The sequence below is a fragment of the Charadrius vociferus genome, unplaced genomic scaffold (genome assembly GCF_000708025.1).
Source record: "Charadrius vociferus isolate BGI_N301 unplaced genomic scaffold, ASM70802v2 scaffold129, whole genome shotgun sequence".
Lineage (NCBI taxonomy): Eukaryota > Metazoa > Chordata > Aves > Charadriiformes > Charadriidae > Charadrius > Charadrius vociferus.
In genome coordinates this window covers 2,156,629-2,169,285 of record NW_009661374.1, presented here as the reverse complement: position 1 = coordinate 2,169,285, position 12,657 = coordinate 2,156,629, and the positions used below count along the sequence as shown (strand labels likewise).

The following is a 12,657-nucleotide window of genomic DNA, read 5'->3' as shown; positions in this document are numbered from 1 at the left end:
AAAATATTTAGCTTTACTTTTGTTGTGGGTCCTTATAGATGGTTACTGCTATTATAAATGCAGTACACATAACCCTTTGGGGTTGCATGGCTGGTATGATGAATTAATTGTATTTTGTAATTAAAGAAAAAAATTATGTAGATGGAAAACTCTCTTTACTAATTAGGCTTTAAATATTTGTTTTCTTTTTATACCCATTGATTTATTGAAGTTACAAGTAAACCACTTCATCTCTTAATTTTTTGCTAAGCTATGGTTACTTTTCATCAAAATGGAGAGAACAGGTAACATTGAAAGAAAATTGCTAGTAAAAACCAAAAAATACTTAAACCAAAACTTCTCTATAAGGATTGTATTTTAAAGAGTTTGATCCTTGAAAGTCTAAATAGAATAGTACTTAGGAGCACAGCTATTGTAATGATACTTCTGTATGTTTTATATGGTGTAAAAATGGTCACAGCAAATACTTCAGAAAGAATAGGTCTAATAAATTCAAAATTGCAAGTGACTGAATGGCAGCAGTGAAACTACAAACTATATACCAATATCAGCTCTTTGAAATAATCCTTCCTTTGCTAGTGCTGAGTTAGGGATTAGCACTGTGTTATGCCAATAAAATCATTGTTAAGCTGAAGGTTTTTAAAAGCTCCAGTTGAAAGGCTTTCTTCTGTCCTGTTTTGACAGGACCTAAAATTTGTGTGAAGTTGTTCACTTGCTTTATAACCTCCTTACCTTTTACCGGTGGATGTTGTTTGAAATGATAGAAATTATTTCAATGAGGGAAATGTGCACTGACTAGCATTCCAGATCTCTCTCAGAAATTCTTGAGATGTGTTTCCTTTTCAGCTTGGATGTGGGAAACTAGGAGTATTTACTTCTGATGCAAGCTGGCAGTTCTGATATTACAGCTGTCTCCCTTATGCTGAACTATGAATGCATTCTAAGATTTGAGTGAAATGCTGGTATGAAATTTGAGTTTGTAAGTTTGTGGGCCAAGAGCAAGGATTGCAGTTCAGCTCATGAAGATGATGTAGCAACGTAAGAATAACCCAAATGATAGTTGGGAAATCCTTTTTCCTTTTGCCATTCTTAAACCCAGACTCTTGTCTGTTTACAGTAGTAGAAGAGTCAGTGGCATTCAGGCTGTGATTACACAGTCCGTCAGTACTGCCATCTGAGCTGCCTTAAGCAATCTCTGCCCCTGTTATTCATGTTTCCAGCTGCTTGGTGCAGCTCAGCCATTTGAGCAACTGCACAGTGAACCGAGATACTTATCTGGCAGAGGGACTTTTATTATTTTACTTTTTTATTGGGTTTTTTCTTTGTCTCTTCTTTTTCCCCTCCTGGAATCTTCTTTGTTATGTTTTTTCTGCATTCTTTTTTTTTTTTTTTTAATTTTTGGGTTTTGTTTAACATGCTGTTTTTTCAGGGGGATCAGCTACCCAGTCTGGCTTACCACATAAATGGTAAATGCTTGTACTGACATGACTTGCATGGATACAAGCAACCACAGCAATAGGACCAGCTAGTGGTGGAGGGAGCATAAGCTGGTACTCCTGCCAATATTTGCTCATCAAACTGTAACTTTGCAGTGTGGATGCCTGAATCTGCGGTATAATACTAAACATTTTAGCATGCTGCAGTCAACAGTGTCTTGTCCTGTTTCTGTCAAATTCCTTTGGGTTATAGAACTCACTGATGTAAGAATAGATTTAGTGATAGCGACAGACCTAATTGGCATCCCACCAGCAATATGCTTTGGGAATTCCTACTTCAAAATAAACATAAACTGCTATCAACTCTTCAGTAGTCCAGCTGGGAACGTGGAAGGAATAACTCATTAGATGTGCTCAGATTTGCTGTCATCAGACATTCTGAATTGCCCTTGCAACATCATCATCAGAAATCTGCAAATAAGTTTTCTTTCTTGGGTAAAGCAAGCAGTCTTCTGTTAACCATTAACTCACAGCATCAAAGAACAAATTTATGTGGGTTCTGACTATGACTGAAAGAATTTTGTGTGTCATACTCTTGAGTTTAACTGAAATTTATATTTGTATATATCACTTGCAATTATTTAGCATGTTTTATGAGTTGGTGAGGAAGAGAAGGAAACTTGGTGCTTTTACAAGTATGAACAGTTGTTTAAGCAGCATATTGCAGTCACTAGTTTAATTAAAACTGACACCTGCAGTTAATGTTTGTCTAAAAACACTGAAGATGCTTCTCTCAAAAAAGATCACCTAATCTTGGTTTCCGTTTCTGGATATACTCCTATCTTGGAAGGAGGAAGCAAAATGTCTCAATTCTGCAGGCTGCCCTGTTAAAGCTATCCTAACTGTTTCAGGTAATGGGGATTTTTGGTGCAGTAGAAATCTTAAGTGTTCTTTTCTATTTGCCTTGTGAGCTTTCAGGTCTATGGACTTCTTTTAGCAGTATAATTAGTTGTTGACAAAATACCTGTAAAAAATACAACTTGGAAACACTCATTTGGGTGGGGTTTTTTTTGTTTGTTTTGAGGGTCTTTGGTTGTTGGGGTATTTTTGTTAGCTTTCATATACTGAGGTTTGGCTCTGTATTCTACTAAGTTCCTTTCTTGTGTCTTCAAAACTGTGGATCTGTTTGAATAGCAGCATAGGTAGGACCTAATTCTTCTGAAATTTATTTTGCAAAACTAATTCTACAGATATTTTGCACAACTAATGTTATGAATATTAACCAAATTGAATCTAAGTAATAATTACAATATATGAATAAGCATTTTTTTTAAGATGTGTTTAGGGTCAAATGGAAAGGTTCCAGAATTCAAGATTCATATTTTGTGACTAGGGGTTTAAATTTCCATTAGATAGTGTCATATTTCAAGACAAGAAACAGCCTTCTGTATCAGCTCTTAATAAAACATCTAAATCTGGTAGTTTTGGAATGTACTCAAAACAGCTTCATCAGGAGGGGGAAACCTTAAGTTGATGACTTCCTGACTTTCTTTGATGGACTTTCACTTTCAAAAGCTTTACCAGGAAACAGAGTATGTTTGCCAAGCCTGAGCAGAAAGAAGGATTCATTGATGACTTTATGTACCAGCAGACACCATTTGGGAAACTTTATTGTGTGCGTACATGCATGTGCAAAAGCAAACCAAGAAGCTTCATCAGGAAATTTATAATGTGGCTGTATCTTATAATCATCATTTAACCGCAGCATTAGATTTTTGTATGTGTATACCTAATGAAATTGGCAAAAATGAAAACTGTGTGTCAGTTTGCAACAATAAGCAAAAGTACCATTAAAATTACCAACTCGGATGACTTAGAAGAAATTTCATACTGCTTTGTGACAGAAAACACACCTTATTAATTCCATCACTCAAAAACTTGAGGGAAAATTTGCTGTGAATTAAGTGACTGTCATTCAGACAGACTAAGCTGCCAGCTTTTTTCCACCTCTGAGATGGACTTCTGGCAGATACCTTAAGGCAGCCAGAAATCCAAAGCTAACCTCTAGCACTTGGGTAATTTTTTCTGTTGTATGTTGTACTGTCAATAACAGTATTAAGTAGGTGAGTATTCAGCTTTTGCTTTTAAAAAATAGATTGACAGCGCAGCTATGCAGAGCAAGCATGTTTGCTGTATGCCAAGTGCCAACTTGATGGTATTCACCATCCTGCCATTGTAAGCAAATAAATTTTGGGTTTCCCATTCAAACAACAGGTATTGTTCTGCTTAAACTCTACTGCTCTCTACACAGTACCATGATGGCATGTGTAGAGGTGTGCATGCATCAGCAAAATGATCTTACAAGGCTTAATTCACCAAGACTGAATCTAGAGTCATTTGATGAACCTGGATTTCGGCATACCTAGGATATTCCCAGGCTCATACACTGACTGTGTTGGGCGTGCTGGAGAGGGGAGGCGTCATTTGATGAACCTGGATTTCGGCATATCTAGGATATTCCCAGGTGTTGGGCGTGCTGGAGAGGGGAGGCATGGTGCAGAGCCCTCCTCATGTAGAAGCAGCAGCAGTCAGTTGACGGAGACCTGTAAGATGCACTGAGGGCCCGTTTTAAGAAGTTAGCGACAAACTCTTTTCCATAGGTTCAGTTTAGCTGACAGGTTGCACAGTAAAAAAGGAGTGTTTGCACAGGGATCAAAATGAAGACTCAAATGAGATAAATGCCTCTTTCACTTAAGTAGTAGCAGTTTCAGCAGCACAGTTTTCCCTTTGGTTAGCGAGCGAGTGCTTTCTGGTACATCTCTGTATCTTTTAAAATACCTGAATTAATATATATATCCCAAATTACTGATTTTCAGTGATGTACATGTCACTGCAGGGCTCCATTTATTTCCATAGGATTTGGGGGAGGGGAGGTAAATTTCCTTTTGCGTGGAATTGATACTTTGATAAAGGAGTTTGAAAGTTCACAAGTTTTGACATCATCTTCAGAAGAAACTAACTTAAGGGGTTTTTTTGGACAAAAGCCACTGGTCACTCTGTTGTGTCTTTACAAAGATGTCCAAGTTAGCAAATACTCTTGCACAATTTAACATTGGATTTGAATGCTGACATTATAGTTAGTCAGTGACTAGAGAGAAACTGGACACCTACATCACCAGATGTGGCTGCCTTGTAGTTTTTTGAGAAATTTCTATTGAGCTACGTACAGCTATGTTTTAATTGGTGAAGGAGGGTTCTTTTTTTGAGTACTGAAGTTCAGTAAGAGCCTGGCAATCCAGTTGATCACAGGATTAAACAGTGCTTTATATTCAACATAGTGGATTCAATTAAACTTCTCCATGTTGAGGACATTGATGTGGGATATTTTTAATGTGGCTTGTGGGTTTGGTGGTGGTTTGTTGTTTGTGGGTGGGGTTCTTTTTTCCTTCTTGCCAGCAGGCTGTAGTTTTAGACTGTTCATAGTGAATCCATTCTCAGTTACTGAAACGTCAGGTTAGTGCTGTCCGTTAATTGTTGTATTGGGTTTAAGGGACAAGGTTTTGGTACTGGGGGAGCTACAGGGATGGCTTCTGTGAGAAGAGGCCAGGGCTGTCCCCATGGTGGGGACAGCCAATGCCAGCTGGCTCCAAGACGGACCTGCTGCTGCCCAAAGCTTAGCCTCTCAGCGATGCCGGTAACACCTTTGTGATAACATACATAAGAAAGGGCAAAACCCACTCCACAGCAGCTGTGAGAGAAGAGTGAGAATATGTGACAGAAACAACTGCAGACACCCAGATCAGTGAAGAAGGAGGGGGAGGAGTTGCTCCAGGCACCAGAGCAGAGATTCCCCTGCAGCCGGTGGAGAAGACCACAGTGAAGCAGGTCATCCTCGTGGTTGTTCATGGTGGAGCAGATGTCAACCCTGACTCATACGGACACTTTTTTAGCTGGCATACTTTTGCTAATCATAAACTTTCTTTTTTTAAGTCATGGTGGAAATAAACAGATAATGCTGTTCAGTTTTGATCTCCTGAAATGTCAGCAAACGATGCTTATGTTATTTGTTGATGTAAGAATGGGTGTGGGTTCTTGGTGAGTTCTCCTATTCCATACATGTCTGTTCACTCAACTAACTGTGGCATCAATTTGTTCTTTGCTAGTGGTTTAGGGAGTAACTTTTCGAGTTGGATTTTTTTTTTCCAGGGGATGAATATTCTGATTTTTCTGTAACTTCTTACAGGTATCGGACGATGGTCGATACGTCTTGCTGTCTATCCGAGAAGGATGCGATCCAGTGAACAGACTGTGGTACTGTGATCTACAGACAGAGTCTCAGGGTATATCAGGTATGTGTTGTCTTGCTTTCTAAGTTTTGCGTCATTTTAAGACAATGTAAGACTTGAAATACTTTATTTGTATTTAAGCATATATATTTAAATGTGTATTGCTTAACCTCCTCTTTTTTTCTAATGCAGAGATTATGAGAAAATATGCACTTGCTTCTGCTAGCGTTCCATTTTCTGTGATATATCAGTAGATGGAAAACTCCATTCTTAGTTCTGTAGTTTGTTTAAAAGGTCACATGGAAAAATTGAGATACTATAAGCACCCTTACCAGTGTATGTTCCATTTCTTTCTACACCACTAGTACTTTTCCATGTTTAATTTTTTTTACATTTTAAAAATGTATGTGTCTCCCTTCAAGCGCTGATCTCCCTTTTTTGAAAGAAGTACCTGGTTTATAGGTAACATGATTCTTTTTCTCCATATAGCACTAGGAAAGGAATAAAAATCCTCTAGTATTTTAGTATTGTAACTTTGCTTTGTAGCTTCATTATTATTACACTAGAAGTATCTACTCAGGTTTCAAATACACACTCATGAAATGCTCCTTCCTTGCCTTCTAGTTGGATTAGCCTTTGGCTCTTGTGTATTTGGCTATTTAGCCTCAATGGTGTGGGCTGAAAGTATGGTGCTTTGATCCATATGGCTATTGTTGATGGTTGGCAGTTAGTTGTTTTACTGATCGGTGGTTTTGTATTTCCAGAGTATTGGATTATTGAAATCTCTTCCTTGATATGTGCTTTGCGTAGAACACAATATAGCCGCTCTTGATGGTTTGTGGCTTCTGTCTTCGAAAGCTTCAGAAATAGAATAAATACTGCAGTAGTTCCTCGTTAAATATTGGATCTCAAGAAGCTGGTTCTCTTGCCCATAGACAGAATATTCGAGTTTTATGAGCGTGGTGAGAACTGATAGCAGCTCTGCAATATGGGGCGTATAGTTCTGTTTCTCCCTACCTTTATTACACTGCATGTTTGTGTGGTCTTCCTTTAGTTCATCAACAAATCTTAGTACAATATTTTGAATTTTGGCGAGTTAAGTGTTAGTGATGATAGTTAACAATTCTGTACTCCTTTCTGAGGTATTATTAATTTTCTTTTGTGGGCATGTCACTCTCTTCTTTTACAAAGGATATTTCTTAGTTACTTCTAAACTTGTCTTGGACAACTGAGTAGTTGTTTAATGTTCTCTTGAATGTGGAAAATGGCAGGCCTAATCAAAATTATTGCAGATGCTTTCCATGCAACTTTATTACAAACATTAAACTGTGTAGATAGAACTGGTTAGTTCAGTGAAGCATTTTCGTAAATGATAAATTGCATTGTCATTCAAGTTGACACTTTCCAACCAGAGATAGAATACATAAAAAGCGTAGCTCTCTTCCCATGTTCACCCTCCCATTTATAGATACACTGGACAACCTTGAAGAGAATACTAGCATCGACCCTTGAAAGACCATGGATGAGATAATGAAGCTTCTATTTTGTACTACCTGGTATAAGGTAAACCTACAGTTTAACCTTTTCCGGGCTGGGAAATGCTTCTTTTAAAAAGTTTTTTCTCTGAACCAGTCTTTGACTTGCCTTCCTATTTGTTTGTTGTTGGGTGGGAGTTGTTCCATCCCTCCAAATTCTCCCTTTTTGCCTATAAAAGGAAAGATCTAGCTGTAAGCATTTGCTTGCACAAATTCTCTATTTTATAAACTTAGGAACTCTCCATATCTGTCTCACTAAGTTGCCAAATGCATTTTCAGTACAAAGACTCTTATCTTTACCCATGTCTTTCTGTCTCCACGTTAATAAGCACAAGCCTAACGGTAAACATCTGGGATGTTTCCTAGAGTTGATCTTCCATGCAAAGATCCACGTAAATACCCTGAACCACTGGTCCTTCAGCCTTAGGTGGTCTGAGGCAATTAGTTGAGCAAGCAGTAATACATATAAGCTTAATTCTTGGCCCTATCAGTCTAGACCATAAGAGGTGTAATTTCAGTTCAGCTGCTAATTTTCTGCGACAGCGAGTATAGAAGAGGTTGCTTGTGAAGTTAGGAGAAATGAATGCCAAATTTCATTATTTAAGCTGTTTCAGACAAGTAAATGCACAGCTTTAGAATAACGGAGTTTAATGGCAAGTCTGTATCTTGACGTAAGACTTGTATTTGACTGCCAATTTGTACAGACTGCTCGGTAATATCTCAAGGTATGTTCAGATGGGTTAAGATGAAGTGATGCTTAGAGAATTATGTATAACAGAAGCACATTCTTAACAAAACCATGAGATACAGAAGTACTGGCTCTTGTTATGCTGTCTTGTAGAATGCAGCATTCAGTACAAGGGTCTATGTAAGTATCAAATCATACCACTTTTTATGAAGTCTTAAGAGAATCAAGTGTCTTGCAAAAGTATCTATGCTTTTAAAACGTATTACATTATCCTTCTATGTTTTAGAACAGAAGACTGTTTCTGAGTAGGCCTCACACCTTTGGTGATGTCTAAGATGCCATTTTCCTCCTTCAGAACTATTGAATGTTTAATCTGAGCCTTTTTACTTGACTTGTTTACAATGATCTGTTTGTTCAAAAATCCATTCTAGTGTTCAGAATACCTCATCTTAGTTTAAAAAAAAAATTAAAGAAAAAAGTAGGATAGCTAGTATTTTTCCAGTGTCCTAGATGGTACTTGATATAGATAAATAATTAGATTTTCAGGCATGTCTTTTTTCTTCCCTGCTTGCTTTTTTAATCCAGGTTGTCTGAGAATACACAAGTTCTTTAGAAAATTGTCTTTTTATGCTTTAAGTCTTTCAAGTCTCAAACTTCTTTAGATTTATTCAGAGGGCATCAAACACAAAAGGTAGTGAGGCTTTTTCGAAAGGTAACAGGCGGTAATATTTTACATGGCATCCATTACTTACACCACGTATTTCTTTGTGAGGGAGTAAAAGCAACTGCTAAGCAAAAATTAATGGATGAAATACTAATTCTTACAAAGTTTGTGGCAAAACCTTAATTATAGAATGACATGCTTCAACAGATTTCTTTAAAGCTGCTTTGTATCATATATTGTTTATAAAATAACATTTCAACCATGTAATCATGACTTCTCTTTTTTTTTTAAATACTTTCTGTCGGAAGGTAAACATACCACTGCATAGTTTGAAATGCTATGTGTAAACCCATGAGTTAAAGAATTTTCTGTTATGTAGAATTGCACAAAAATGCAAAGAACTGATTCTCATCTGTGACTTATTACCTGAAAAACCTATTTCAAAATGTCACTTTAACTAATTTAGGGGCACCTTTCTTGATTTTTGATTCCTACTAGTGCTTTCTTTTCCTTTGACAGGAGGAAATAAAATTTCTTAGTTGTTTAAGCAATTTTCAGTTAAAAAAATGTGTTCTCATAGTCAAGATACACAACCACTGAAGACTGAATTTCTTTTCCGTCAGAGGTACTGAGGACTTATCAAGTTAACTGTAGTTCTGTTACTATTTCTTAGAGATGATGGTTGCAATGATAAAGGCTGCTTATTTGCCCACCCTTGCTAACAAATGGCTGTGAAGAAGTCAAGAAGTTCAGTGTTGCAACCTCAGTACTGACTGCCAAAATACCAGGTGGTTGTCTGTAGGAAGACTGCAGGGATGTCTGTGAAATGCAGTTCCTTATGCTTATAGATCAATAGTTGATTCCCAAGATAGAGAAACTTATATTTTTACTGGGAGATAAATGTTTAATGATTTAAGAAAAGTAATGTGGGATAATCTCATTTTTAAAAAAATCAGTGCAATTATTTGTCTATGCCTGTGGGTATTTTGGTTGTTCAAAAGCAAAGAAAATGAGTTCTAAAACCTAAAAATAAATGTTGTTATTAACACTTCCTGCTTCTGAAAAAGCAGAAGGAATTCCTTGGAGATGGGAGGTGCGAAAGTGTGTCTCTCTCATGTTAGGAACTATAATAGCCAAAAACTAGAAGAGGAGGAGAAAGTCTCCTTTATCTGTAAATTAGATGTAAATTTGTAGAGGAAGGGCTGAAAATAGCAGGGTACATTGAAAGAGTGAGTGTGTGTGTACATGTTCCCTAAACAAAATTTCTCTTCTTTTGTACCTGTGGCAAAGTTTGCATTAGAAAACTCTGCATAATGTCTCTTTCAGTGGAAAGGATGTCAGGACAAGATAACAGAATATAACCAAAAAATTGCATCAGACAATGTTCTGATCTACTATATTGAAAAACTGGTGGTCTATTTCTTACCTAAGATGCATCAAGTCTTTTAATTATTGAATCTTTTTGCAGTGTTGATAGTACCGTCTATGATAGTTCCTTCAGACATATTATTGACAACACAAATGACTAACTTCTTGCCTGTTTATTATGGTGAGGCATGTTTCACAGTATTATTGACAACACAAATGACTAACTTGCCTGTTTATTATGGTGAGGCGTGTTTCACACCTTTAAACTTGACTTCTTCAGTGTCATACTTCAGTATTTAACTGTTACTGTACTGATCTTAATTTCTAAACAGAGTTAATGTGGCAGTAATAGTTGTTTGTTTGGGGTTTTTTTAAACTTTGGTTGTCTTAAGATTCAGTCCTCAAGATTAAAACTTGCTTTAGAGGTACTGAATAAATACTTCAGAGAGTTCAAGATCCGCGGTCTGCTGAAGCTGTAAATGAGTCAATAGGAATGTGACAAATTGAAAAATACAGTTTCTGGAAAACAGTCCAGCCTTACATAAACAGAAGCACTAAGTTGCTCTATACAGTGAAGGCTGCGCAAAGATATTTCCCTTGGCAATAACACTATTCCCTGAATGAGAAATTTTTTCCTTCTCCTGAGCTTGAATAATTATTAATTCTGTAGGACAGTTATCTTAAATTGATTTTTATCCAGATTGAGTTTGATTAGTTAAGAGATGTCTTCATTGCATAGTGTATACAGTGGTAGAATTTATTAACATTTGTTATTTCATACTTTAGTAGTCTGGTTCATTAAAAGAGTGAATAAACAGTAATTATACTCTCTTCCAAAGCTGGACCCAAATGATCTGCTTTTTCAGGATATAGTGTGTTTTGAAAGTTCTTAATTATAATTTGATCTTGTCCAATCCCGAAGTGTCTTCATTCTTGTTTTATAGAAAATGAAAATACAAGCTGAAAACACCACGTGCGAGGGAGCATTGAGAGAACAGAAGAAAATGTATTTGGCCTCTTCAAAGACTAGTGTGGCTACATTTTCATAGTATGCCTCTTAATCATTAGTGATCTCCAAAACTGACAAAAATCCAATGTCCAGGGCAGTTGGGTTCCAGTTATCGTCATAACACTATTAAATGCAACTAATAAACAGATTATCTTGATAAAGTCTTACAAACAAGCAGCATAATTAATTATTGCTATTCTGACAGGTTAAAAACCGAACTGAAGGCAGCAAAGAGGCAGCTCCCATCTTACATCCGTGTATTATCTGTACCTTTTATATTATATTTCCTGAAAAGGAGAAAATGAGTCTGAAATACTTGGCACCCTCTGCGAAGGTGCCAGTCAACATACCTTCTACTGCCTTTTGCTGTTGCTGAAACAGAGACCTGGCACAGAATTCACAACTAAAAGCGGGGAAGGAGCAACGTAGCCATATTTGTGTTCTTCTCAGTACCATCCTCCTGCTGGAAGTCCCAGGCCCTTCAGATCTTCTGGCTCATCAAAGCATGTGTTCAGGCTTCCCACTGCTTCATCGTAGGGATAAGGTTTGCTGCCTGTAACTGAGGCATTATGTCTATACAATACCAGGTCGGCCACAGTATATACTCTGACACTGAATCCCAGAGGTACATGCCAGCTCAGACTTCTAACTCCTCCTGTTTGTTCCCCATGTTGTGTGCACCAGCGTAGAGGCAGTTCAGGCAGGCACCTGAGCACGCTGATTTCCCAGTACAGGTTTGACAGCTTTCGCCATGAGGCTGTTCTGCAGACACTTCCTTCTTTACGTGCCTACACTTGGAGAGATTCCACTTCAGCTCTGTTTTGTCGATTGCTGTGTCCCTTCTGTTCCTATCACCCGGGCTCTTGGCTCACCTACCCCATACTTACTTCTTTGTGGAAGAATCTCTTTCTCCTCTGTCGTTTCTAGTTTAACGCTATGCTTACTAGGTTGGTCAGCCTACAATGATTCTTTTGCCTTACTTAGGTGAATAACAGTACAGCAGTAGTACAGGATGAGATATCCTAAAATAGCTGCTGAATCATAGGTTTCTCTAATGGATGTGTATGGATGGATGTCTTCTGTTCCTTATTTGCAGCCTGTTTTCTGTGGAAATGGGAGATGCTTAATCCCACTTTCCTTTTTGAACCATTGGCTCCCAAATTCAATCAGTTGTGATGGAAAGGTAGGAGTCCCAGTAGTGCAACCCTCACAAGAATGCATGGGGGGGTCAAGGGGCCAGGGAGAGGTGAGAACCTGTTAAGTAAGGGATGTGGCATAACCTTGATCTTGTTATACCTTGAAGATTCACCCAGATGAGCAGCATTATGGATGTGGAGAAGGCTTCAGAAGAAATTCGTGTCTTATTAGACTTAAGACACTTTCAGTCGAGGTTCTTCCCCCTGTGGATTATCAGAGACATAAAAGTCAGTGGGTTTGTCCTTCAGCTGTGACATTCATAACAGCTCTCTTATGTGTGAATTCTCTGATAAGATGACACTGTGCTTATGCTGAATCTTAATATAAATTGAGTTAAAATGTCAACCTACTTGATACAAATCTGTACACCAGGTTCCATTAGTTCCACTGGTCCGAGACTTAAGTGTCTCTTCATTGGTTACGAGATCCTGTTTATGCTTTGTAGTCTTTCAAGAGGACTTTTAAGAGGCACCC

At 37.7% G+C, this 12,657-nt stretch overlaps 1 protein-coding gene across 1 annotated transcript in view; it reads left to right on the top strand.

Moving 5' to 3' along the window:
- PREP (prolyl endopeptidase) overlaps positions 1–12,657 on the top strand; it is a 111,685-nt gene that overhangs the window by 27,547 nt on the left and 71,481 nt on the right. Inside the window, exon 8 of the mRNA XM_009893858.1 lies at positions 5,680–5,785. Coding sequence (XP_009892160.1) covers positions 5,680–5,785 — 106 coding nt within the window. The remainder of the gene's footprint in view (positions 1–5,679; positions 5,786–12,657) is intronic.